This window comes from Elaeis guineensis, chromosome 11 (genome assembly GCF_000442705.2).
Source record: "Elaeis guineensis isolate ETL-2024a chromosome 11, EG11, whole genome shotgun sequence".
Classification (NCBI taxonomy): domain Eukaryota; kingdom Viridiplantae; phylum Streptophyta; class Magnoliopsida; order Arecales; family Arecaceae; genus Elaeis; species Elaeis guineensis.
Genome location: NC_026003.2, coordinates 85478494 through 85504254, shown reverse-complemented (window position 1 = coordinate 85504254; position 25761 = coordinate 85478494). Strand labels below are relative to the sequence as shown.

Sequence of the window (25761 nt, the reverse complement as noted above, 5' to 3'; positions counted from 1 at the left end):
TTAAGGCAGATCACATCAACAGTTTGCATGGATCAGGTTTAATTTAACAAAACTGTGTGTGCTTGCTTGCATGTGTGCATGTGTGCTTGCATGCATGCGTACTTTCTTGTTTGCTGGCTATCTTGAGTTTTTGTAAAATTACTGTACAATACACTCAGTTCAGCAGTGCTCTGAGATTGCTATTCAATTAGAGGCCTATGTTTGCTGAACATGATTGACCTTGTCCACTAGGTCTTTGTATTTCCTACAGTGCCAGGAAAGCATGGTAGGAAATGGTCTGTTAGTGATGGTGGCTAATTGATAGGCATTATTAATTCTCTTGCTTGTGGAACAATGCATATTGTGCAGTCTAATTATGAGACCATTGAGTATAATATTTTGCAGTCTAATTATTAGACCATGTGATTAGACCATTGAGTCTAATTATCACATTGAGTCTGATAATATCAGACCATGCTTATCTGACTAATCACATGGTCTGATAATTAGACTGCAAGTTATGCAAAATATTAGACAATGCTAATTAGACTCAATGGCTCAGCTGCATGCGCACCCTTAATCAGATTTCTTCATTATCATTTTTTTTACATGGGTATATTTTTCTATCATTTATTTTCTTCCCAGGATATGACTGGACCTCCATTAGTATCTAACTGTTAGTCATGTGCTGATGAATATTATATTTTTGTACAGCATAATTTAAGCATGAAATCAATTAAAAAAGATTATGCTGGTGAATTTAATAATGCATGTTTTTTGCTCCTCTGAACTTGTGTTTGAATGCCTGAAGACATCATATTTTGACTCATCTATGGACATCTCGTGAATACCTGAATGAAGCTGAAGGTTCATGGTGATCGTACTTATAATTAAAGAAACCCATTTCTATTTCTCTTCAAATATTTATACCTTCCTTTCCATGGTTGTTGTAAGACATTTTTTAAGTTTCTGACATATTTATTTTTGCAGGCGACAACCACAACTGTCCCCTTACAAGCTAAAGTGTGATAAAGAACCCCTCAATTGCAGGTGAACATTACACTTGAAAATAAAACCACATTAGCTTGGTATTGTTGGAGAAAACATGCTCATTATCAACTATGTTGGAACTCATTGATTTCTTCCATGATAAACTTATTCTTTTTTCCCGTATTTTTACTGTATAATTTTATGCTTTCTCCCTCACCTTGCAGCTATAAAGTGAATTGGAAAAAAGAACATTTTCATATTTTCATACAATTATATGGCTCTTAGTTCCATTCTCTCTACCAGATGATGCAAAGTTATATTAAGAATTAACTTTTCACAAAAGATTGTCTGTGCTATACCTGTGTTTATGTGCTGCATATATCACTATTTTATTCTCTCTTATAATTCTTAAAACTCTTCTTTAGACTTGGGCAGCCGGACTTCTATCCTCAAACCCCAAGCTGTCCTGAAGAGACGCTATCAAGAGAATATCTGCAATCTGGATACAAAGAAACTGTCGAAGGGATTGAGGTGTGTTTCTTTATCACTTTTTATTTTTTAATTCTTTTGCTGCCAGTGTAGCTTTAGCTTACTACCTAAAATGTTTTGTTTTCTATCTTCCCTTCCGTATTCATGTATTTTTTTGGTAATTTAGGAGTATGTTATTCTTTTTGATGCTAACTTGTTGGATAATATGATGGGAAGACGTGCAGAATCATCTATTTACTTTGAATTTGATTGGCAAGGTTTAAAGAAGTTGCTCTTTTTGTCGCTGTTTTTACATTAAGGTAAAAATTGTTAGTTCAAGGTGGTCAGACTGCTGGAGCTCTTCTTTTCCTCTTTTTTAGGTCAGCTTTATCCAATCTCTTGGATGTGTAATCTGAAGTTACTATCAAGTACAGACAAGGTTTGCCGAACTGGTACCAAGTGCCATATTGGTTGACCATTGGTACGGTATGGTATCGATACAATACAGTGCCAATTCAATATTGTATTGATACATGATGTGGCTAGCATGCTAGGCATTTGACTAGTATGCCATTTTATTGATTTTTTTTTGATTTTTTCAATTTCTTTTGTTTCCTCAAGTTTTTGTGTCGACCTATGATTTCAATGATTATGGTTTAATTTATAATTTTGACGTGTTTTGATATCTTTGTGGTCATAAAATGAAATCAAAGTATAATTGAATTATTCAAAAGTGAATATGCCTACAATACAACAAATAGAGTCGATTTAATGTATTTAGAATACAAAATATGTATCGATCTTTAAAAGTTTTGTGGCATGTTGATGTCCCTCTAGATGTCTGAATCATGATCGTAGTTCGAGCCCCTATGATACCACTATAAAATTTCAAGAGAAGTGCCGCATTCTTGCTTGCCTGTTGGATAGCTACCCTAATACTATTCCTCTATCTAATTCTAGGCTAGCTATCCAAAGATTGCTGCAAGGAAATCTGACTCATGAGTTACTTGAGGCTGTGAAGGATAATACCTACTTGAATACGATGCCTCCGGTGAGCCATATCCATGTGGAATAGGACTTTGATGGGTCACTCGGATCTAGATACATCCAAGGATTTTACTCCACATGCAATGTCATATGTAGCAACAACATTATGTCCAAAATAATGTTGGGGGCCCTTTTGCCTCTATGCAGCGGTATCCTTGCGGGTTCTATCATGTTTGGCATGGTGGTCTCTATTTTGTCTGATATGAGTAAGCTAAGACTCACTAGTGAATGGAAGATCAATTTGAGAATATGATTATGTACTGTTGTGCCATCTCTATTGCTATCTTCCTAGCCACCAGATGCATCATTGCTCGAATTGTTATCATTGCTGGTATCGTGGGATGATCTAGGCAATTGGTCATCCAAGCTCTCACTGGTGTCCAAATAGTTGCTTTCTTTCTATAGATGCCCTTCTTTGCCTAGCTATGCTGGGTGGATAACTATGTGCTCCACTTGAGGGGACTAGATAGCGTGGCGACCTCTTTTTAGCATCTTTCTATCAAATCTCTAGACGGATGCGTTAGACATGGAGCCTTGCGACGATCAGCTTCTCCTGACCTCTGTGGTGGCTCGATTGCCTGTGAATGTGGCATGTGTTCTTTTGCCTAGTATTTGGCATTCATTCCAGCTTCTCTAGCTACGAAACTGGCAGTCCTAGCCTTAAAGCCAACCAATCATCGGATCTTCTTCATCATACATACAGTTATTGTGAAGTGCATCATCATACTTCGTCACCACTTCCTCGTCAGTTTACGTAATATATACAAGATCACTTGGGTGCTTTTGTGAAATATTGTGGATAAGGGCGAAGGTTCAAGGTAGCTCAGGTGCACTTACAACCACTGGAGGAGACTATTTGCAGGATGATTCGGATCGCCAGCTTCTTAAGGTTCCTGGACGACTGCTTGAAGTGGAACCACCACTCGATGATAGAGGAAGCCCATTTGGGGATCTCTCGTTGTCTGTGGACCTCAGCACTTGATAGCCTTCGGAATTCTTTTAGTTTGTTGCTAAAACTTTTGGTTCATGACAAGCCCTTGATGTGACTCTTTTTAGTGTCGTCCAGGCATATGTGCTATCCTACCACTTGGTACTAGTGAACATCTAACACAGGTTTGCTTTCTACTTGATGAGACTATTGAGTGCAATGTAATTGGTGGCAAAACGAGTGACAACTAGTTCCAATATCTCACTGCCATGAACTTCCTCATCAAAGATAACATTTATGTTTGGTTGGACTAGACCGTCTCAACAACCTACTTCACTCTACAAATCTTCTTTATGTTCGTTAACATTAGATCCATATAGTGCCTAGCACATGGAGTCCAAAAATGTATGGGCGTCTGCTCATCAGAATTCTCTTCGGCGGTCTTAAACTGTGGCCTATCATCCATGACTACTTGCACAATAATCTCCATCAATTTGAGGATGTAATGGGTATCATCAAAGTTTTAAATCTCATAGGGCAGAGATGTCTTGGTTTCTCCATGGAATAGGATGCCCCACTATCTCGTCTCATTCCGGTAGATATCCTCCATGTCTCTCCCCTTCTCCTATCATTTCTTTCTTTTTATTTCTTTTTTTATTTTCTTCTACCATTGTTTCTTTTCTTTCCTTTTTTTTCTCTTTTCTTCTCTGTTCCTTTCTTTTTTCATTTTTCTTTTTCTTTCCTCATTTTTTTCTTTTCTTCATTTTTCCTTTCCTTTTTTTTTTCTTTCTTTTTCCTGCATGGATGGATGTCGGAATCCCAAACTTGTCCCAGTTTTGTTTTCTCACATGAATGGATGGGATGGCCGAGATGTGCCTCCCCCCCCACCCAATTGGATGTCATACACCTGATTCAAAGCATCAATTGATTTATAAGCAAATGTCTTCATGCCATAATACAGCAGAAAAGTATGATGTTTCACCTGTTGGGACCTGTCCAATCATCATGCATTAGAGTTAAACCATAGATGTCCCAGTTGGCAGGAGACTATCCACTTCTCTAACTTATTATTGTTTGGTAGCTCACTATGCATGCATGCATGTATGTATATATGCATGCATGCATGTATGTATATATGTATGCATGTATGTATGTATATATCATTCAGCCTAGGAGGATCTACATCATGACCGACTCTTTGGATGGAGGCAATAACAGACTGATTACAGGATTGTGGTTGAAGCGGAAATGGGATGCAACTATTTTTTACATCCTTTTTCCTAGTCTTTAGTAGCATGGTGTTAATCCTCAGTTGCTTGGAATCCCTATTGGAAAAGACATGTTGGTCTACATCATGAACGGTGGCTCTTGTCGGTATTTCTCCAGACTTCTTTCCTTTTTTTACTGCTAGAGGCCTCCAATATAGAGGCTAAATGGCCGTCGCCTCAGGTTGAGCCCTTACAATTGAGTTAGGCTCTGGTTCCAAGTCCACTAGGGTAGATCGAGGCTATAAGAGGACCTCATCAGTCAGGGAGGTCATCTACAATGATGAGAAGGTGCAAATTTAGCTCATCATCCAAGAAAGCATGAATGATGGTTGCCTCATAGGCCTCTGGATACCTGAAGTGGCACGATGGTGGCTTTGCTGCCTGGTGTGTGACCTCCGTCTTCTTAGTGCTTCTTTGCTTGGCCATCTTGAAATCAATGAAGGACTTTATTAGCCGGCAGACCTTCTACTGGCATTTTCGATTGGCAAACACATTGAGGTAACTACTGATCAAATGTTGGTTCAATTTGATCAACCCTCTATGCACTATTTGCACCGTCAGTGATGTCGGTCTGAGAGCATGGCTCATGATCTCAATCAATATCTGGCTCCTTCCTTCCTAGAGCTTTTCTTGCAAGTTGACCAAACTCATATCAAGCATTTTCTTTTCATCAATTTGTTGTTTATTAATTATTAAAAAATTATGGAAATTACATTGTAATTAAAAAATGACCAAATTAGTCCAAAAAATACTTCTACAATTTTTAATATTTAGATTTTATTAAATGTTTTTAGTTAATTTTATATAATAAATTGGTATTTAATTATAAAATATCTAGAAAATTTGTTTTAATTCAGAATAATGTAGAACCTTACTAGAAATGCTATATGTGTTTTTGTCTCAATTGATTGTTATTTAATTAATTGTTCGAAAATAGTGAATTCTCATTGTAATGCAAAAAACCAGTTTTCCACTTCAAAAAATTCTTTTGTATTATCGATACATAATACCAGTTTTCATTTTTTAAATATTATTTATATATTTTTAATTTTTTGTTAATTAAAACTAATATATTTAAATTTATTTTACTTTGAATCAGTGTAGCACCCTACAAGGGTGAGTCAAGGCCTTTTTGTATACAAGTAGAGTTTGATTGATTTGTGATATTATGTTGGTTGCTTCTGACTTTAAAAACGTAGATTCTTATGCCCAGAGACTTTGACGCTTTGCCATTTATGGGATTTCTTGTTCTACCATGGCTATGCACAAAAGGCCATTTATTTTTCAAATTTATTAAATTTTGGTCTGGATCTCTACATGCGTTATTATACCCAAATATAAATAAGTTGCTTCCAAATTTAGATGGGGAGTAACATGCATATCCTAAACATGCATTTTTTACAAAAGTTTTTTGATCATTATTTTATTTTTTAAATTATTTTTTAATCCGAATTTTAGAAATTATGATTTTAGGTTGCATTGCATAGATCAACCATAGATTTGCAGCATATCATGAAATTATGCCAAAATCCAAAATTTTGACATGATCTCCTCTTATTTTCTTCTTTTTTGCCTTACTCGGCATGCAAAAGACAAAAAGGAGAGAAGAGGGAAGGAGAGGAGGTCGTTTACCTCTTTTTGGCCTTGATTTGGGCTGAAATTCACGAAGTCTGGTCTTTTTCTTGTTCTTCTTCTTCCTTTTTTTTTTTTTTTTTTTTTTTTTTTTTGAGTTGAACAGCATACAAGTGGAGAGGCATAGAAGGCAAGAGAGGCCTTCTCTGCCTTCTCTCAATTTTAAAAAGGGGGAGAGGGCTGAAGAGCCCTGAACTGGGTTGAACCTGATGGTTCAGATCGCTTCGGGCCTGAATCAAGCGGTTAAGCCCTGTTCTGATCTGAACAGGTGTACCATCCTGGTTTAGAGGCGGTATAGCCTTCCTTGTGTATATGCACTTGGCATCCATTTGCAGCTTTCGAAGTGTAGATTTAAATTGTTGGCTTGCATAGGATTTATGACAATGTTAAATCTTAATAACAGGGTTTTGGGCTTTGTTCACAAATGTCGGATATTTTTAGCAGGCAAAGATCTCATATCCTCTTATTTTTGTGGAGTTTATGGGGTTGAAACTTATTGTCTATTCTCTAACTGAGAGGTTGTTAGATGTGTTGTTTGGGAAAGTCAGCTCCCTTTCCCTTGCCCTCGCAGTTGAGCACTTTGAGTTGATGAGAAGTTGTGCATTTTGTTTGGTGGTAACATTGAAGGATGCAAACCCTGCCTTTTAGAAAATGATCTTCCTAAACTTTGAGCAATTAGGATAAGGTGGAAGAAGGGAGGCTTATATTTTCTGTCCACTATTTCAGAATTGAAAACTTGGTCAGAGGTCTGTTGTGATGGTACCTAGATGCATCTTGTTTCTGGGTGCATAAGGTGATAGTGAAGGAAGAAATATAAGGTTTTCAGAAAAAAAATTAGCTTAGTTTTTTATTCTTATTGTATTTTTTTGGATCTATTTTGGCGATATTCAGTGTTAGTTTTATTGTCTTACTTTAGGTTCGATTATTGTGTGGTGTATCATGTTTGGTATAGGTTGGACTGTTTAATTCTTTAAGTCAGTGGGGTCTAGCTCTAAAAGCTTGCCAGTATATCCAAGTTTCCATAGGAATCCAAATTTTGTCTTTTAGAAATAGGTTTTTGGGGGGATTATTTTGATTATTTTTAGATCACTTTGAATTCCAAAGTTCATGGAATTCCTGGTTGGTTCTTCTTTTCTCTTCTAATTCTCTTCTTTATTCTTCATGTCTTTCTCGTTCTTTGTTTTATCTTTCTATGTTCTTTTATTTCTTCTTCTCTTTTCCTTCATTTTTACGTGTATGCTGTCTCTTTCTACTGCATATGCATATGAATATGTATGCGTTCGCTAGATATGTATATATGTCTGTTCCCTGGGTTCAAGATTGTAATGGAAGTGAGATAAATCTGATGACAGATTCTAGAGGCATCTTAACTTGAGATTTCCCTTTTTTTTTTTAAATTTAAATTTATACCTATAACCAGATCCGCACTATCATGTTAATTTTTGCAAAGCATCTTATTGTGACCTAAAAGTCAACTTTATTCCCCATCAGATCTTATTTGGAAGCACTAAAACCTCAAAATCTCTCTCTAATACTCATTTGGGCTCTCAAATTCCTTGGTTGTCTCTCTAATACGTGTTTGGGCTCTCAAATCCGTTGGTTGTTGTACAGAGCTTTTCTATTTCTTTAATACACAAATAATTTGCTTGTATTTAGTTTTCTAATTATGGAGCTGCAGGTTTTTGTTTGAACTGAGTTCTTGGGTGTTGTAATCCCTATGGTTCACTGTTGCAGGCATGGAGAAACTTCTATTGGTTTTGCATTGTCCGTTGTTACACTGTTTTGCAATTATTATGATTTCCTGCTAGTGCATCTGTTCTCTTTGTCATCTTGTTAAAGGATTGTTTCTTGTCTAACTTTTTGAGTTCATAGACTTGATTTTGTCTAGATTAAGCAGCCTTTCTCTCCACTAAATAAATCCTTTCATTATCTTTCAACCTCATTCTTTAACTTATGGTTTCCTGACCTTTATATTAAGAATATTTGTGGAAGCTCTATGAGTAGTACTGCAAGAAGTCCAGTTTACATTTTTCCACTTTTTTCCTCTGTCATTTGGAAAGTAATGGCTGTGATATGATAGATGAAATTAACTGAAATATTTAATGGGATAGGATTTGCTGACTACAGATTTGCTTGTTTTAAGGAAGGGAGGTCATTTTGTTGATTCTGCTGCTTGCTAACAACATGGCTTCCTATTCTAGACTATCTATTGTCATACTGTTAATCAGTAGGACTTTATGACTACTTAATTTCATGTGGTTCTTAAATCTTAATTAGTAAGATGATTTTAGAGAGAACTATTACGGGACAGTGACTTTTAATGGTAGTAATCAATCATAAATGAGTGGATCTTCTGTAATAGCTCTTAGAAGCTGGTGGTGAAGGCCGGGGGTGATAATCTCATGCTTCGAATGGATAAAAACTATGGAGCATGTCCTGGTGCCTATTTCATCTCTCCTTCAATGAATTAAGCCTTACAGACATTTATAATGGGTCAGTATATCACGAAACACTATGCGGTATATGGAGAACCATAAATGAACTATATAAGATACAATCTGTGGGATGTAGATGTATGGAAGTAGTGTTTTCTGTGTTATTATACATGAATGAACTAATGTGAAAAAGACAACAAAATAAATATTCTTGGGTTTAAGTATTGGTATTGAATCGTAAGGTACATGGTAAATCATGATGGACTGGCACAACTGACAGAACAAACCTGCACATTGTGAGTGACCATGTATCTATATGTAATGAAATGGTTGCAGTCAGCATCCCTTCATATTAAGCTTCTTAGCTGTTGGACATCTAATGCACTTATTGATACTATAACATGTATCAAACCAATCTTTTATGTCATTTTTTGTGAAAAGATTTTTTTGGCATTGATATATATTCAAGTTGGTGAGTTGCTTTGGTATCCTCAAAATGGTTTACAATGTGCTTTGTTGGTGATCGATGGAGATATGACAATATTTTTCCCCCTTATATTGTGTTTATAAGAAATCATGTCTGATAAGAAATGGAAGTCTGTCAATTCTTTGTTAGAAGCTAAACAAAATAGTTTAACTGGTTAGGAATCTCTTCAAGGTTCTTTTTGTGCAACTTTATAGCATCAATTTACACCTCAGATATCACTAACTATTTCATGGAATTGGAAATGTTTATTTTGTTGAATACTGGACAGGTCATGTGGATGGTCGTTTAGGCTCGTGTATGTCACGATATTACCATAGTCTAAACAGTAAACACTATTGTAATGTTTTATTACTTTTATCAAACAAAAGATAGTTAAAAAAATGAGGAAAGATATGAGAAACAATGTAAGCCTTAACCTAGGTTTCGCTTTACAAATGCTTCTTTTTGTCATTGATTCTATTACACGCTGCTTCCTTGATAAACAAGGTATTTCAAATCCTTTCTTACAAATTCTATCCTTGTTTTGTGGATAAGGCAGTATTTCCAAGTCAGTGCATAAATGATATGGAAAATTTTTGCATCAAAAAATAGAAAATTCTCAGAGTTATTTGTTGACAACACATTCAAAATATAAGTTTTGTTCCAATCTAACCCGATTGACATGATTTGCCAATATATTCACATAATAATGATATATTTACCTTTGGTATTGTTATATGTATTGCTGACTGTGCAGCCATAAAAATTTAAATGTGGTTAAGCAGAATTTTAAAATCTTCTGTTACACTCTAACTGGGTCTTTTTTTTTTTTTATATTTTTTATCCAAGAAACAAAATTGTCATAATGAAAAGTATGTATCCAAATGTTTATCTTATTCTTTTCTTAAGTATTACTCTAGTATCTGCTTTGCTGATCTGTATATTTGCTTAATTGTTCTACTACTAACGTAGCATGTGTGCCTTGAGAAGCTATGCTCCATTTATTTAGATAATTTGATTTAGTGGACTGATAATATTTTAGGTTATACTTTATATTCACATGCATTTTTCTTGTGGTTTTGCTTAAATCCTATTGAACATATTTATCGTGCACTCTTCTTGTGATTGCCAGACTAATAATATAGTTTTTCCCCTCGGATGTCAGGAAGCTAGAGAGATTGCATTGGGTCAGATTCCAAGTTTTTTAAAATCTGAGAACATCGTAAAATGCAAAGAGGTAATCTTATTATTGTTTAAACATTAATGTTAATGCTGATGCTGATGCATACTTTTCTGTATTTGCAAATTCTTTCACTGCAGAAACAATTCTTTTGGTGAATATAGTTTCTCAAGTTCAAATTATTTAGTATTTAATCTATGTGAATTGTATTTAATAATATAAATGATGATGTTTTTTTTTCATGATTGGTTTTATTTGTTGAGAGTAAAAAGGTGGAGTAAAGACATAGATACAATCAAAATCAAGGAGCTGGGGAGAAGCAATCTGTGTGATGCTATAAGCCCCTTGCCCTTAGGAAGAAGAAAGAGGAAAAAATGTCTTGCATTTATTTGTATCACATTCATTTATTTAACATATTATAGGTGCAAAAATGCTGTTGTTGGTGGTGGGTGGCTTGGTTGAAAGGTTGTACTATGGGCTATTTTTTTGTGCATGTGGAGTGAACATTACATTAGGAAGAATAACCAATAAATGAAAAACAATATCATCCTATAAGGCTTCTGAAAGTCTTCAAATGCCAAAATGCCAATGAGACTACCAAGAAGACTCGCAAATGTGTTCTTGTAGATAGGGAACAGGAATCATGGGGCTCCAAATGGATTTGCTTGGTTTTGCGCAGTGATGTCAAAGGCACCAAAAGGCGCATAGGCAAGGCGTCAAAAGGGGTCATCGTTTCTTGATGCTTCAGGCGATGCCCCTTCACTCAGGCACATGCCTTTGGCGCCTTTTAGGGCCTTTCTGAGTGAGACGAGGCGCTTGCTTTGGATGCCTCAATGAACTCAATGATTTTTTTTAATGGCTGAAGATGATACAGTCTTTGGTGATGAGGATGAAGAATTAACATAGGGGACTGTAGCAAGGGCAGCAGGTGTTGGAGAAGCAAGTAAAAAAACTAGAAGCCAAACCCAAAAAGCTAACTCAAGAGCAAAGTCAAAAACAGGGTCAAATTCAGCTTCTAATATTGAAGGAGATAGAGACTGATTCAGATGAGACAGAAGAAAATGTTGAAGGATATAAATCCAATGAAGGAGGAGAAGATGAAAGTGATGACAATTATGGAAGTGGAACTGAATTTGATGATTCCATTGATGAACTTTAGGCTTTAGGGCTGTTTATCTTTTTTGTTTCATTTATATGATTCCACTTTAGGGCTGTTTATATTTTCTGTTTTATTGATGAAACTCCATTGATGAACTTTAGGGCTTGTTATGTTTTCTATTTCATTCATGAATTTAGAGCTACTTATGGCTTGTTATCATATATTTTATCTTGAACTAGCTGAGCATTTTACTGTTTTATATATGTTTTATGCTTAAATTATTAATTATATGGTAATTCATGTTACAATAGTTATCTCTAGTTATTTATTTATATATCATATTTTTTATTTTTTTCCTCAATTTTAGCGCCTTCACTTGGGCGTGCGCTTTTCTAGCGCCTCTCGTCTGAAGGCGTTAGACCCCCCAAGCGCCTTAAGGGTGCCTTTTGCCTTTCACTACCTTGGTTTTGAGCAGGGCTAAAATTGGATCAGATATGTATGGAATACTAGTGTCCATATTTATATTTTTTTTGTTTGACTAATATAGGTACAAATATGGATGTTGGTTGGATTTTATATTCATAGTTGTTTTAAACAGATGCAGATATAAATCGGATACTGAAAGTATGGGTATAAATATGAATATAAGTCTGGTAACTAAACATGATGCCATAGAATCAAAAATATTTCTAAGTGGATGATAAATGAAGTTAATAGCATGTTAATGTGGTCATTTGTTTTCTTTAAAGTTCGTGGCTACTGTATAAAATTAAATAGAGTTATAAATAGAATCGGATATTCGGATATGAATTGGGTGGTTGTCTATCTATATCCATATCCATTTTTCTTTGATGGATATGGATACAAACATGGATATTAGTTGGATATTCAAATTTCTATCATATGTGGATCGATTTGGATACGAAAATGGATCTGAACGGTTATTATCCAATCCGCTTTCACCCGTAGTGTTTAGAGTGGCTTGATCTTTCTCTGTGCATATTGATTTTTAGCTCATGATGTATTCCTGGTTTCTTCTTGTTGCTAAAAGGTTTTGGTTGGGTTTGGTCAAATCCGCTCTTAGTTTTCTTTGTATCTGAATTTTTAGGGTCAAACTCATCTATTCAGATGATTTATGTTTGTTCAGGTTTATCAGTTTTTTTTTCTGGCAAGGTCCAGCTTTGTTAAATATGGATACATCTGTTTCGTCCACACAGGTTCTGTAACAGGTCTGGATGGGTCTTTATATAGGCCCAGTTGTTCTGTTAATCAGATAGTTCACCGTGAAAGAAAAGTTGATGATCCATTCTTATAGTCATTGCTCAAAAATCTAGGCAAAGTTCTATGGATGCCCTAAAAGGTGTTAGCTGTTGCTGAAGTGTAGGGCTTGTTGGCATGTTTAACCTGCAGCTATAATACATAAAATAACTCATATTACAAAGTGGTTCTGTGGTAATGAAGGGGAATTCCATGAATTTTGTGCTTATGAACAGAGGAGGAGGAGGAAAGCCTGTGTTGCTTCTTTAATGCTGATTGCTAGGTGCATTGTCCCAATTAGCAGATTAGTTCTGATCTCTATAGCTTACAAGACTAGTCATTCTCTATTTTACTATGTATCAGGTTAAAAGTTAAGTGCTCAACTAACATTATTATGCTGTTGTATCTTAAGGGAATACGAAAACGTCTCAGGGCTATCAATGAATCTCGTGCTCAAAAGAGGAAGGTAATCATTTACGTGTTTTGCACCAGATTGCTATAAAGTCTACAATTATTTGCTACTTACAAATTTATAAATATTCTGCATAATTTTGTGAGTTAATTCACCAGTCGCTGATGTTCAACAGGCTGGCCAGGTTTATGGAGTGCCTCTTTCTGGATCTTTATTGATAAAACCTGGTCTTTTTCCCGATCAAAGGCCTTGTAGTGAAGAGTTCCGCAGGAAATGGATTGAGGTTTGTGAGTTGAATGTAACACTGTATTTTTTTCTCTTAACTATAATAATTTGCTGATCGTTTGTGATTCCTTTTCTATGTCTGTCAACTTCATCATCATTATGAATTTTTAGATTTTGATCCATGCCAAATAGAATTTGTTTTACCTATGATGTTTTTATTGTGAAACTTGGTGCTTGGATGCCCCAAACATATTCCATTAAATTTCAACTAGATTTCTTTTTATATGATGGATGACACTCTGGTGCTTTTTTCCCCTCTTTTTCATCCTGATTTATTATCTTTTTGATACTCATCATCAGTATGTTGAATTCCAATCGGGTCCATTGTTCGGGAGTCCCTATCTTGTTCACAGATCATGTTTGGCTGCAACTAATCTGCCATTTATTTTTTCTTTTTAATTTTAATCAGCTCTGCATTAGCCTTTAGTAATAAATTCCAAATCTTTCTCGGATTTTTATTCATGATATATTTTGAAGATGCTGATGCTTCACCATTTTGTGCAGGCTCTATCACAACATCATAAACGATTGCATTCCTTGGCTGAACATGTTCCTCATGGTTACAGAAGAAAATCTCTCTTCGAAGTTCTTATTCGCCACAATGTTCCATTTTTAAGAGCAACATGGTTTATCAAAGTTACTTATCTTAATCTTAATCAGGTGAAGCTACTTGAAGCCATATAAGCACAATAGTTTGTCATCTGAATTTATGTTCTACTTGATAGTCGCTTGTGTCTGGTTCATGGCAATTAAGTCAGTGTATTTGCAGGTTCGACCTGCCTCTACTAGTGTTTCTTCTGGGCCTTCGGATAAGACACAGTTATGGACCAAGGATGTAATTGATTACTTGCAGCAGCTTTTGGATGAATTTTTCTCTAAAGATGGTTCTTTTGCACCAATACCCAGTAGGGATCAATCATCGCAGGGTCTTATTGCTGGACCTGGACCAGTGCAACACAAAAGTGACTCTGTTCCAGCTACTCCTGATGCTGAGGAACCCTCCCTGCCCTTTAAATGGTGGTACATGGTGCAGCTTCTGCGATGGCATTATGCAGAAGGGTTGCTTCGTCCTTCTCTTGTCATTGAGTGGGTCCTCAATCAACTTCAGGTAAATGATCTTCTTGCTGGGAAAAAAGTGAGCCTCATTAGATCTCATTGTGCCTTAATTGGATTTCCCCCTTAAGACATTTGTCAGGATTTAATGCTTGTTCAATCTATGCATTCAGGAGAAGGATTCAGCTGAAGCTTTAGAGTTGCTTTTGCCTGTCGTATTTGACTTAATGGAGAGCATTGTGCTGTCGCAGACCAATGTACGCATGCTTGTGGACATAGCTGTTCGGTCTATCAATGATCTTTCTTCCAGTGACTTGAGTTCAGTAGATAATTTGAAAAAACCATCGCCCACTTCTGCACTGGTTGGGATTCTGCGGTACATGATTCTGTCTGTGCCAGATACTTTCGTTGCTTTGGATTGCTTTCCTCTTCCATCCTGTGTGGCACCTGATTTAGATTGTAGAAATACTGTACTGAAGGTACCTGAGGGTGTAGATAGTGTACATTTCGACACTCGAGATGCTTATCTTCAGTACTTGTCCTGTGGCTATACTGTTTCCTCCATTCAGAAGCGTGCGTGTAATCTTGCCAAAATTGTGAATCCCAGCCTTCAAGGACATGGTGCAGCTAAAGTTGTGCAGGCTTTGGATAAGGCTTTGACAACAGGAGATCTGAAGTTTGCCTATAATTCTCTCTTTGAACATTTGTCTGATATTGCTGTTGAAGAACAATGGATTGCTGAAGTCAGTCCATGTTTGCGGTCTTCTTTGAAGTGGATTGGAACTGTTGGCTTGCCTCTTATTTGCTCTGTGTTTTTTCTATGTGAATGGGCGACTTGTGACTATAGAGATTGCCGTACTTCCCTGTCACAGAATCACAGATATACAGGCAGAAAAGATATCTCACAAGTGTATCTTGCACTTATGCTTTTGAAGCTTAAAATTGAAGACATGTGTTGCTCATCCCAGTCTAAGAGTGGTAGTACATTGTTATTTAGTAACAGTGGGAAAACAGCTTCTGTTCTTGACACTTCCTTAGGTGGAGCATTGGTGGAAAAATTTTCTGCTATGAATAATGTGAAGAACTTGGGCAACAGAAAACATAAAATGGATATATTCCAAAGCCCTGGTCCATTGCATGACATTATTGTGTGTTGGCTAGATCAGCATGAAGTTGGGAGCTCTGGAGGTTTCAAGCGTGTTGAAGTTTTCATCATGGAACTCATTCGTAATGGCATCTTTTCTCCTCAGGCTTATGTAAGGCAGCTAATTGTTAGTGGAATCATGGATAGGAATGTGACTGCTGTGGATTTGGAAAGACAAAGTAGACATCAAAAAATTCTGAAGCAGCTGCCAGGGTCCTGTTTGTTTGCTGTTTTAGAAGAAGCAAAGATTGTGGAAGCACCACTGTTGGATGAGACAGTATGTGTTTACTCAAATGAGCGTAGAATAATGCTTCATGGACTTCTAAGTGGTGAGTCCAATCACATGAGCTCCAAAGGTGACAGCTATCAGAGTTTTGCTCTACAAAAACATAGGGATCATTCTGCTGCTGTAAGAGGTGGTAAGCATGTCAAAATGAAGGATGAAACTGCGGAGCTGAAGATTTTGATTGCAACTTTTTTACGTTTTCCATATCCTTATTCAAATCAAGTGGGAACATGCCCTGATGAATCCCAGAGGAGTTTCAGGAGACCTTTAGGTTCGTTTGACATAAAAGTTGATTTGACAGAAGGGACACCTGGCTGCGAGGAATGTAGGCGTGCAAAGAGGCAGAAGCTAGGTGATGAAAGGGGCTCTCCTTTTCAAGGTTTTTCTTCGAATCAGTCAGATGATGAAGATACTTGGTGGGTGAGGAAGGGACCTAAATCCCAGGAGTCATTCAAGGTGGAGACACCTCCTAAATCAACTAAACATCCTTCAAGGGGTAGGCAAAAAACTGTGCGTAAAACACAAAGTCTAGCACAATTGGCAGCTGCTAGGATTGAAAGCAGCCAGGGGGCATCTACTAGTCATGTGTGTGATAATAAAGTGAGCTGCTCTCATCACAAATCTGTCAGTGAAAGTGAAGTTCCTAAAGATGTTGATCTGATGAAGGCAACACATCTCAGTGATATTGGGAAGGCCATAAAGCAGCTGAGGTGGCTTGAGAAGAGATCCATATCAATTTGGTTGTTAAAAACAATTAGGCAACTTGTTGAAGAAAATGAAAAAGCTACTTCCAAGGTGAGCAATTGTACTGGGGTCTTTTCTGCACCTACTGATGATGGAATTTCTGTACGATGGAGAATTGGTGAAGATGAGCTATTGTCCATTCTGTATATATTGGATACAGCTTCAGACCTGGTTTCAGTGGTCAAGCTCTTGGTCTGGTTGTTACCAAAGACTCTTGGTCGTCCAAGCACTGCTGTTCTTGTTGGGAGAAATATTACGTTACCAAAAAATAGAGAAAATCAAGTCTGCAAAGTTGGGGAGTCATTTCTTTTATCATCCCTGCAAAGGTATGTATGCCTTCTTTATGTTGGATTTTATTTTCCATTGCCTGAAGGTCCTGTGAATGATATTTGTCTGGATGTATGGAGAATACATTTGATTTTTTACCCTTACTTTTTTTGGTTATTGCAGTCTTGTTCATAATGATTCTATGACCAAAGTCTGCTCGGTTTTACCTTTTCTTTTAGTTTTAGACATCTACAGCTGGCTGATGTGTTTTTTTTTAAGTCCTGTGATTTTCATTTTGTTGGTAGCAGTTGTCATTACAAGATTCCTGCACTTACATCTTGCTTCAATATTTTAGCATTGTTTACTTATTTTTTGTCATTATATTACCTTAATGGTGCCCTGTGCTTTGTTTCTTATTTTTCATGCTATATATGTTAGTTGCTCATTCCTTTTGTGCTATGTGTGAAATTAAGAAAAGGGGAATAGTTATGGAGAGCTATTGGAACTTGCTTTTGATATCACTATATTATCAAAATGTGATTCTGTCTTGCTCTGCTTGTCCAAGAAGTGCAAAATTGCTGCAGCTGTTCAGAAGTTCATGCAGAACTTATATGTTGAACTAAGCACTTCTTGTCCTGACCCGATGTACGGGTCAGTGCAATATTTTTTCTTGACAAGAAGACAAGCGTGGCATTACCTCTAGTATACCAGTGCTTTTGACATCATTAAGAGAAAAGTGTCACTGTAGGAAAGGAAGAAACACACGATCTCAGTAATCGTTCAGCATGTAGAACACAAGTTAGCTGGACCATCCAATTAACATTAATATATGACATAGTGATAAAGCACGAAAACCATGTGAAAGGACAACTCAGCAAACAGAAAGTTTAGGGGTTATTGAGGCTGACCCCTGATTGATTGCCGTTTTATGTTTAAAGCCTGTTGACTGAATTATTTTATCCAGTCCTTGATCTTTATGGCCATCTTCCGTTTAATCCCTTGTTTGTGTATAATTTTGTGGAAAACAAGGACAACTTTGTACAAAAACAAGCCCAACTCTATAGAAACCGGAAGCCTAACTATTTACAGGGACTAAAAGTAAAATGCTTTGTATGAGGACTGGGTTCTAAGTTCTCCGGCAGTTATGCTGAATGCATCACTAGCACTTACTCATAACAAATTCATGTATAACAAGCTCATGATATACCAAGATCAAAAAAGAAATAAGTGGTGGATACCTAACCCTTTGACAATTTAAGACTAAAACATCACTATTAGTTTATACATATATCTATATTGATTTCCACATCTGCTTGGATGTGCTACATAGTAATAAAATGAGAAGAATCTTGATTTTCTAAAATAGTTTTTACTGAAGAACCAAGAAAAGTTGGACAATGTATAGATGCTTTTTACAATCCATTTAAATGATATTGAGTCTCTTATAGCTTAGAGTGGAGAAAAATCAGTCTACATTGGAAAGTGCATTCAAATATAGTTACTTGAACCCCACTACAAAGTCCTTTTTTATCAAAGAGCAAGTTACAAACCATGAATTGATTATTCTAGCAAAGGCATGGGATGAAACAGAAGTACTAAGAACATGAACACATCAGTCTGGCATGGAAAAGGGGTGGCTTCAGTGACATGATAACCGATAAAACGGACTTTCATGAACAAGAGGATGTTTGGCTGTCGGCATGAGGAAAAGTGTGAATCCATGAGATAGAGGATTTGATGTGAATAAGATAAATTCTTCATAATAATATCAGACTAGAACCTGAGTCACAGTGGTTCCATGAATAAAGGGTAAAAACCTGTTAAAAACCCAGAAATACAAATGCAAAGAAAATACTTTGAGAAATTCTTGAAATACAAATTGAAGCAAACCTTTAACCTCTTTCATTGTGGAAAGAAAGGTGTGAGTTGTGTCATATATTTTTCGGCCAGGGGGGTGGGGGACTTTCAAAAGATTGTTCTGGATGACAATGGAGGATCCATATTTCTTGAAACATTTGTGAAAATTAATGTCTAGCAACTTATGACATATATAGTTGTAATTTATATCATAATTGGTGTTGTCACTCTGAAATTGTAGTTGTTTATAAAGGGAAGCTAGGCGCTGATGACATGATTTGCTGTGATGCCAATTGCTGTTATGGGGATTTTGGTAGAATTAGGAACAATATCGTGTGACAATGATAGAGAAGAAAAGATGGGTCTATGGCTTAAGGTTTCTTGTGGGAATGATCACTGCAAGAATTTTGCTGCAGTATCCTCGACACCTTGAATTTCCCAATCTGTGAGTTTGCCTTTTCCTAGGTTCTATCTTTTCTTTTATGTGTTTATGTATGTCACAGTTTCTTATGCATCTAGCACTATTTATTGGCATGTCCTTTCTCTCCTCCATATATGCATGCACAATATATTGTCAAATCCATGGAGTGTTAATAATTTCTTGAACCATTAATCTGCATTTTCAGCATGTTCTGATTGCTATAATATTTCTTATTTTAAGGATCTCTCTCCCCCCCCCCCCCCCCCCCGACCCTTCCCTGTTCCCAACCCTTTCCATTGGTGGGTGGGAGAGGGGTACACAAGTTGGAAATATCTTGAAAATTCATGCTTCCTGAAATGAGAACCACATTTTCCACAAAAATCAGCCTAATATTCTGATATTTAAGATGAATAATTGTTTTTTCTCATGATAATATTATGTTGAAGACTAATAGCTGACAATGGTTTGCTTGTTGATGTTATCCTATCATCATTTTGGAATATTCATTCTGATATCAAATATGTTGAGCTTGAACTTAGCTTATCATGACAATGGTTACTGTTGTTTACTTTTCTTAGATCTAATATTTAACTTGGTCCAGGTATGAAAATGTACTTCCAGCAACAGATCTTTTACCTGAAGTTCTAACTACTTTAATGCACCGAACTGTTGCTTTCGTGACGCCCAATGGAAGGTCATTTGGGTCAGTGGCTTTTGCTTATGCTCGAAATTTACTGAAGAAATATAGAGATGTGGCTAGTGTGACAAAATGGGAAAAAACTTTTAGAGCTACATGTGATCAGAGGCTGCTTGCAGAACTTGATGCTGGACGGTCACTTGATGGTGATCTAGTGTTTTCTTCTGGAGTCCCAACAGGTGTTGAAGACACTGATGAGTATATCCGTCAAAAGATGACTGGGAGATTATCAAGGACTAGCCCCACCCTGAAAGAGATGGTGCAACGACGTGTCGAGGAAGTTGTGCACTATTTTTATGGAAAAGAAAGAAAACCTTTTCCAGTCAATAATCCTAAAGGTTCATCATTAGAAACTTGGGAAGACAGTAACCAAGTAGCTCAAGATATTGTGTTAGGCCTACTAGACTGTATTAGGCAAAATGGTGGGGCAACTCTAGAAGGAGATCCCTCAATAGTGGCTTCTGCTGTTTCTGCAATTGTTGGTAATGTGGGGCCTGCCATATCAAAACTGCTAGATTTTACAAGTAGTAATTACCAAAGCTTTTCGTCTACGACAAATTCAATGAATTGTGTACGGCACATTTTGCAAATTCACATAACCTCTCTCTGCTTGCTTAAGGAAGCTCTTGGAGAGCGTATGAGCCGCACATTTGAGATAGCTTTGGCTGCTGAAGCTTCTTCATCTATTTCTGGGACTTTTGCTCCTGGGAAGACTCATCGAAGTCAGTTTCAACCATCTTCTGAAACTCATGACATATACGGAAATCATTCAAATGAACTTATGAACAATTCTGCAAAAGTGTTTGTTGGCAGGGCTGCAAAAGCAGCAGCTGCTGTATCTGCGCTTGTTGTTGGGGCCATCATTCATGGTGCTACTAGCCTGGAAAGGATGGTAACAGCCTTCAAACTAAAGGAGGGCTTGGATGTTCTGCAGTTTATTAGGAGTGCAAGATCCAGTTCGAATGGGATGTCCCGTTCCATTGGCAGTTTCAAGCTAGATCATTGCATTGAAATATACGTTCATTGGTTTCGGCTCCTTGTTGGGAACTGCAGAACAGTGTCTGATGGACTAGTTGCAGAAATCCTTGGTGAATCGTATATCTTAGCTCTTTCAAGGATGCAGCGCATGCTTCCGCTTAATTTGGTTTTTCCTCCTGCTTACTCAATCTTTGGAATGGTCATTTGGAGGCCATATATTCTCAACATCAATATTGCGACTCGGGAAGATGTCCTACTGTACCAGTATTTGTCAGTGGCAATTGGTGATGCTATACGGCATCAGCCATTTCGAGAACTATGTTTTAGAAATACTCATGCTCTTTATGATCTTCTTGCTACTGATGTTGATTCTGAATTTGCTGCGATGCTTGAACTGCATAGCCCAGATAAACATTTGAAAACAATGGCATTTGTTCCTCTTCGGGCACGGCTGTTTCTGAATGCTCTCATTGATTGCAAAATGCCAGCATTTACTATTATGCTGGATGATGGATCGTGGATTTCAGGGCCTAATGAACAAAGAGCATTTGCTGAAAATGAGGCAAAGCTTCAGGATCAGCTCGTGCATGTTTTAGATAACTTGCAACCTGCAAAGTTTCATTGGCAGTGGGTTGTTTTGAGGCTTCTTTTGAATGAGCAAGCTCTTATTGAAAAAATTGAGACTCCGAGCATGTCCTTAGTGGAGGCAATTCGATCCCTATCTCCAAATGCTGGAAATGTACTTTCTGAAAGTGAAAAGAAATTTACTGAAATTATTCTTACAAGGATCCTAGTTAGACCTGATGCAGCATCTCTTTACTCAGAAGTTGTCCATCTGCTTGGAAATTTGCAACAGGAGTCACTCGTAATGGACATAAAATGGATTTTAGCTGGTCAGGATGTCCTTCTGGGACGGAAATCCATCAGGCAACAACTATTACATGTTGCTCAGCGGAAAGTTCTTTCAACAAAATCCCAGTTTTGGAAACCGTGGGGTTGGTCAAGTTCCACAGCCGATGGTGTAGCTAACAGAGGTGATAAGAGGAAGTTGGAAGCCATTTCTATTGAAGAAGGGGAACTTGTGGATGAATGCATTGATGTTAAAAGACCTGGTAAAATGAATGTTCATAATATTGATGCTGAAGGCTTCACTTCTACCCAGCAGTATATAACTGAGAAAGCTCTTGCAGAATTAACACTTCCATGTATAGACAGGAGTTCTAGTGATATACGCAATTTATTTGCAGCTGAATTGATAAAGCAGATGGGTGCTATTGATCAACAAATTAATACAATAACACGTGGTGGTAATAAGCAGGCTAGTGCGGCATCTTCTGGAGCTGAAGGTTCATCAAACAAAAGCAGCATCCGCAAAGGTATGCGTGGTGGAAGCCCGGTGTTGGGCAGGCGATCAACTGGAGTTAGTGATTCTACACCACCGTCTGCCACAGCATTGAAAGCGTCCTTGTGGTTGCGCTTGCAATTTCTTTTGAGATTGCTTCCTATTATTTACACTGATAGGTAACTGCAGATCTTAAACTTATTCTTGATAATTGCCCTATATTATCTTTATTTGGCAGCAGTTAATGGTTGGTTATTGTAAATTGTCTTAGAAGGTTGCAACCAGATCTGTTATTTTTTCTGTCACCTTTCTCCCCTTCTCTTCTTAATGACATATTTATAAGATACTAATTTCCTTTATTTTCCCTTATTACCATGTTAGCATAACATTAGTAGACTGACTTTTTTTTTTTTAAAATAACCATTCAATTATGTATTGCCTCCCACAATATCCAACTAATTCTTTCCTTTTTGGACAAGCTCATGGTCTAATGTTTGTAGATTTTCTTATAGAGTGATGTTCACTAGAATTCTACTGTAAGCATCTTTGAAAAAGTTAGTTCTTGGCATGGTTCATTAAACTGCCTTAGATCTGGAGGGACATTTGGCCTTCAGTGATATCCCCCGGCTTTTGTTGGGCAAGAAATTCCAATTTAGCTCCTTTCTGTAACTCTAAATTTTCACTTTCTTCAGCCCATTTAAGATTGTTGTGAACTTGGAGTTCCACATTTTCTTTTTGCTCTTTCAATATGTTTTCGCAAAATTCTTTTCACTATTCTTGTTTTCCTCCTAGGTGAATCTATTAGGGTATGTTTGGATGCAAGGAAAATTGCTAGGAAAACTCATTTTTCTTGGAAAATCAAGTTTTCTATTTGCTTGTTTCATTAGAAAACTAACAAATTTGGAAAATTTATAACTAGTTTTCTAGAATTTTTTCCATTTTGATGCAGAAATCTTAGTTTTGCTTTCCTTTTCATGGATTTCCTTGCAACAAAACATACCCTTGAGGGCTGAGAAATGGAAAACTGGGGCTTCTTTTCTATTGAAGGACAACAATTTCCTTTCTGCAGTGATAAGGAAGATCCTTGGATTTGATATCTTGTTTGTGGAATCCAGATGTCACCATTTGGTCTCTCTCCCTGCCCACCTCATTCTCCTGCTAATCTGGACAATTGCAGTGGCTTGAGATGAACATTGGGAGATGTTGTGGTGCATATATCTGTATCTAGAAATTCCTTTATGTAGGAATTTATATAATATTTGTATCTTTCTAGTTTATTTTCAGTGGTTTTTTTACTATTCATTATTATGTTTGATCAGGGAAGGGAAGGGGTAAGTATAATTGCTGCCTGCAACAACATAGTTTACAAGCTCTTTTATGAAGTTGCATGGTGAACTGACAGTAGTGGGTAATGGCTGATATGCCATTGAGGGATGCAACTGTGTTGCCACATTAGTAATTCTTTTACATTAGAGAAGGACCAGCAAACCAATGTGTAGGGCCAAGATCTTAATCAATTACTTATGTAAACTCTGATTTTTGACATGGATCTAGTTAGTTGATTCTGATGGTATCTTAAGTTTTTAATTATTACATTAACCATCTAACATCGGGTAATAATTTGAAGCTTGGATATCTCCTACCTAGCAACCTTTCCTGCTGGTTTAGTGAGAGAAGTAGCTGTCAGATTTTTGAAGAAAAATAGGTACAACTCATACATAATGGTACAAACTTACAAGTTCTGTTTATGCTCTCCCTGATGTATCATCATCAGTAACAGAACGAAGTGTCAGAGGTAGGGCATATGGTTTTGGATAAGCAACAACTAGATCTTCTCCTAGGGTACTTGGTGGAGCAGTTTTGATCAAAGGACTGTGTCATGATTTCCTTCTCTCCATAGAGGACTGACCTGATAATCACCTAGAGAGGTCAGACAGTTAATTTCGCAAGAAGGTGGCGAACATCCCAAGATGGTTCCTGTTTCTTATTAATCTACTTCACAACTACTCTTGAATTGTCTAGAATCCATAATAAGGGAGTTCTGATATGATTTTCTTTCAGTTAATTGCTCATTAATCTAGAGAGGTCTGATATGATTTCCTTTCAGTTGTATGGCATGTCTCTCACTCCTTAACAAGAACTCAACAATTCAACATATGATATATGTGGATGGAATGATGGCCTACCTTGGTACAATAATAGAGGATCGCTAGCTTCATCCCTACTAATCCACCATAACCAGCATTTGGATGATGTAGAGCCATCAAAATTTAAGTTGAGCAACCCATTAGCTAGTGGAATCACATGAAAAGAAATATGCTGATGTTCCTTCTTATACAACTTGCTATTCCAATTTTTTTTCATGTCGCTATTTCTAAACCAGTAGCCTCAGTTTTCAAATTGCAGTTTCATTCCAATTATGCAACATGGCTATTTTTAAACCAGTAGCCTTGATTTTTCAAATTGCAGTTTAAAATGGCATTAGATATGGTGGCAACTATTTGCTTCAACAGATCCACCTTATGCATCCTATTGCCTTCAAAATTATTTCTATTCTTTTCTTGCCAAATGTACCATACCATAGCTGACATGATTGCTCTTGATAGTACGTATGCTTGATCCTTGGTTTGAAAGATCCTCTTAATATCATCAAGTTCATGCAACAATTAGGAACTACAATGCAGTGAAACCCAATGTCATCCTGCAAGACTGCCATATGTAAGTAGAATACGAGCATGGAAAGAATAATTAATCTTGAGTTTCTGGTTGGATCTAGATAATGTGCATGATCCATCTAGTAATATTCCCAAAGGTTGTAACTGGGATTGAACCAACAACCTGTCCATAACTGCTTTATACAGGCAGCAACTAGATTTATGAATCTAATTAGGAAAACACACATCAGTTCAACTAGCCAGTGGATATTTGGATTGAATAAGCTATCAAGCACTTTAAAGAGAGTAGATTGTTGGAGTTTAAGACAAACTCCAGCAATCATCAGCAATCATCACGGCCCTTGTTAGGGAAATGAATGTCTTCGATCACCTTTCAGACTGCATCCATGCTAGATACCAATGGAGGTGGCAATTGTCAGGGATTATTATTGATAAGAGTGCCCAACAGTTTCAACGCTGCTCCCAAGTTGCCCGACCAACAAAGCCTATCAACAATCTGTCCTGGTAGCCAAAAAGTCAAAGAAGAAGCTTGCAGACTGTCCGTTACCAATCAATTTTCTAACAACAACATTAGTAATCATGAAAAAAAAAAGCTCTGGAAGCATACCATTTATTTTTGACCAACACAACTTCACTGGATAATTGATGTACAACCCGACCCACAACTTTTGCACGTAGTATCAATCACTACCTTATCAAGCACTATAGCATATAACATCAAGGCTGAGTATTCAGTATAGGTCTTGCTTGTATTGGGATAACTAAACATTAATACAAATTGTTTAGCATGGTTGCTACCTTGTTTGAGGACTTTTTTGAGTGTTGATGAAATCAAGTGAGGACCCGAGAAC

At 36.9% G+C, this 25761-nt stretch overlaps 1 protein-coding gene across 2 annotated transcripts in view; it reads left to right on the top strand.

Annotated features, from left to right (window-relative positions):
* LOC105034038 (mediator of RNA polymerase II transcription subunit 12) overlaps nt 1-25761 on the top strand; it is a 34262-nt gene that overhangs the window by 5005 nt on the left and 3496 nt on the right. For both annotated transcript variants that reach the window (XM_010909057.3, XM_073245541.1), the window contains 9 exons: nt 970-1029; nt 1395-1500; nt 10379-10450; nt 13162-13215; nt 13337-13444; nt 13951-14106; nt 14216-14554; nt 14673-16999; nt 19820-22414. In XM_010909057.3, the coding sequence (XP_010907359.1) occupies nt 970-1029; nt 1395-1500; nt 10379-10450; nt 13162-13215; nt 13337-13444; nt 13951-14106; nt 14216-14554; nt 14673-16999; nt 19820-22414 (5817 nt within the window). The remainder of the gene's footprint in view (nt 1-969; nt 1030-1394; nt 1501-10378; nt 10451-13161; nt 13216-13336; nt 13445-13950; nt 14107-14215; nt 14555-14672; nt 17000-19819; nt 22415-25761) is intronic.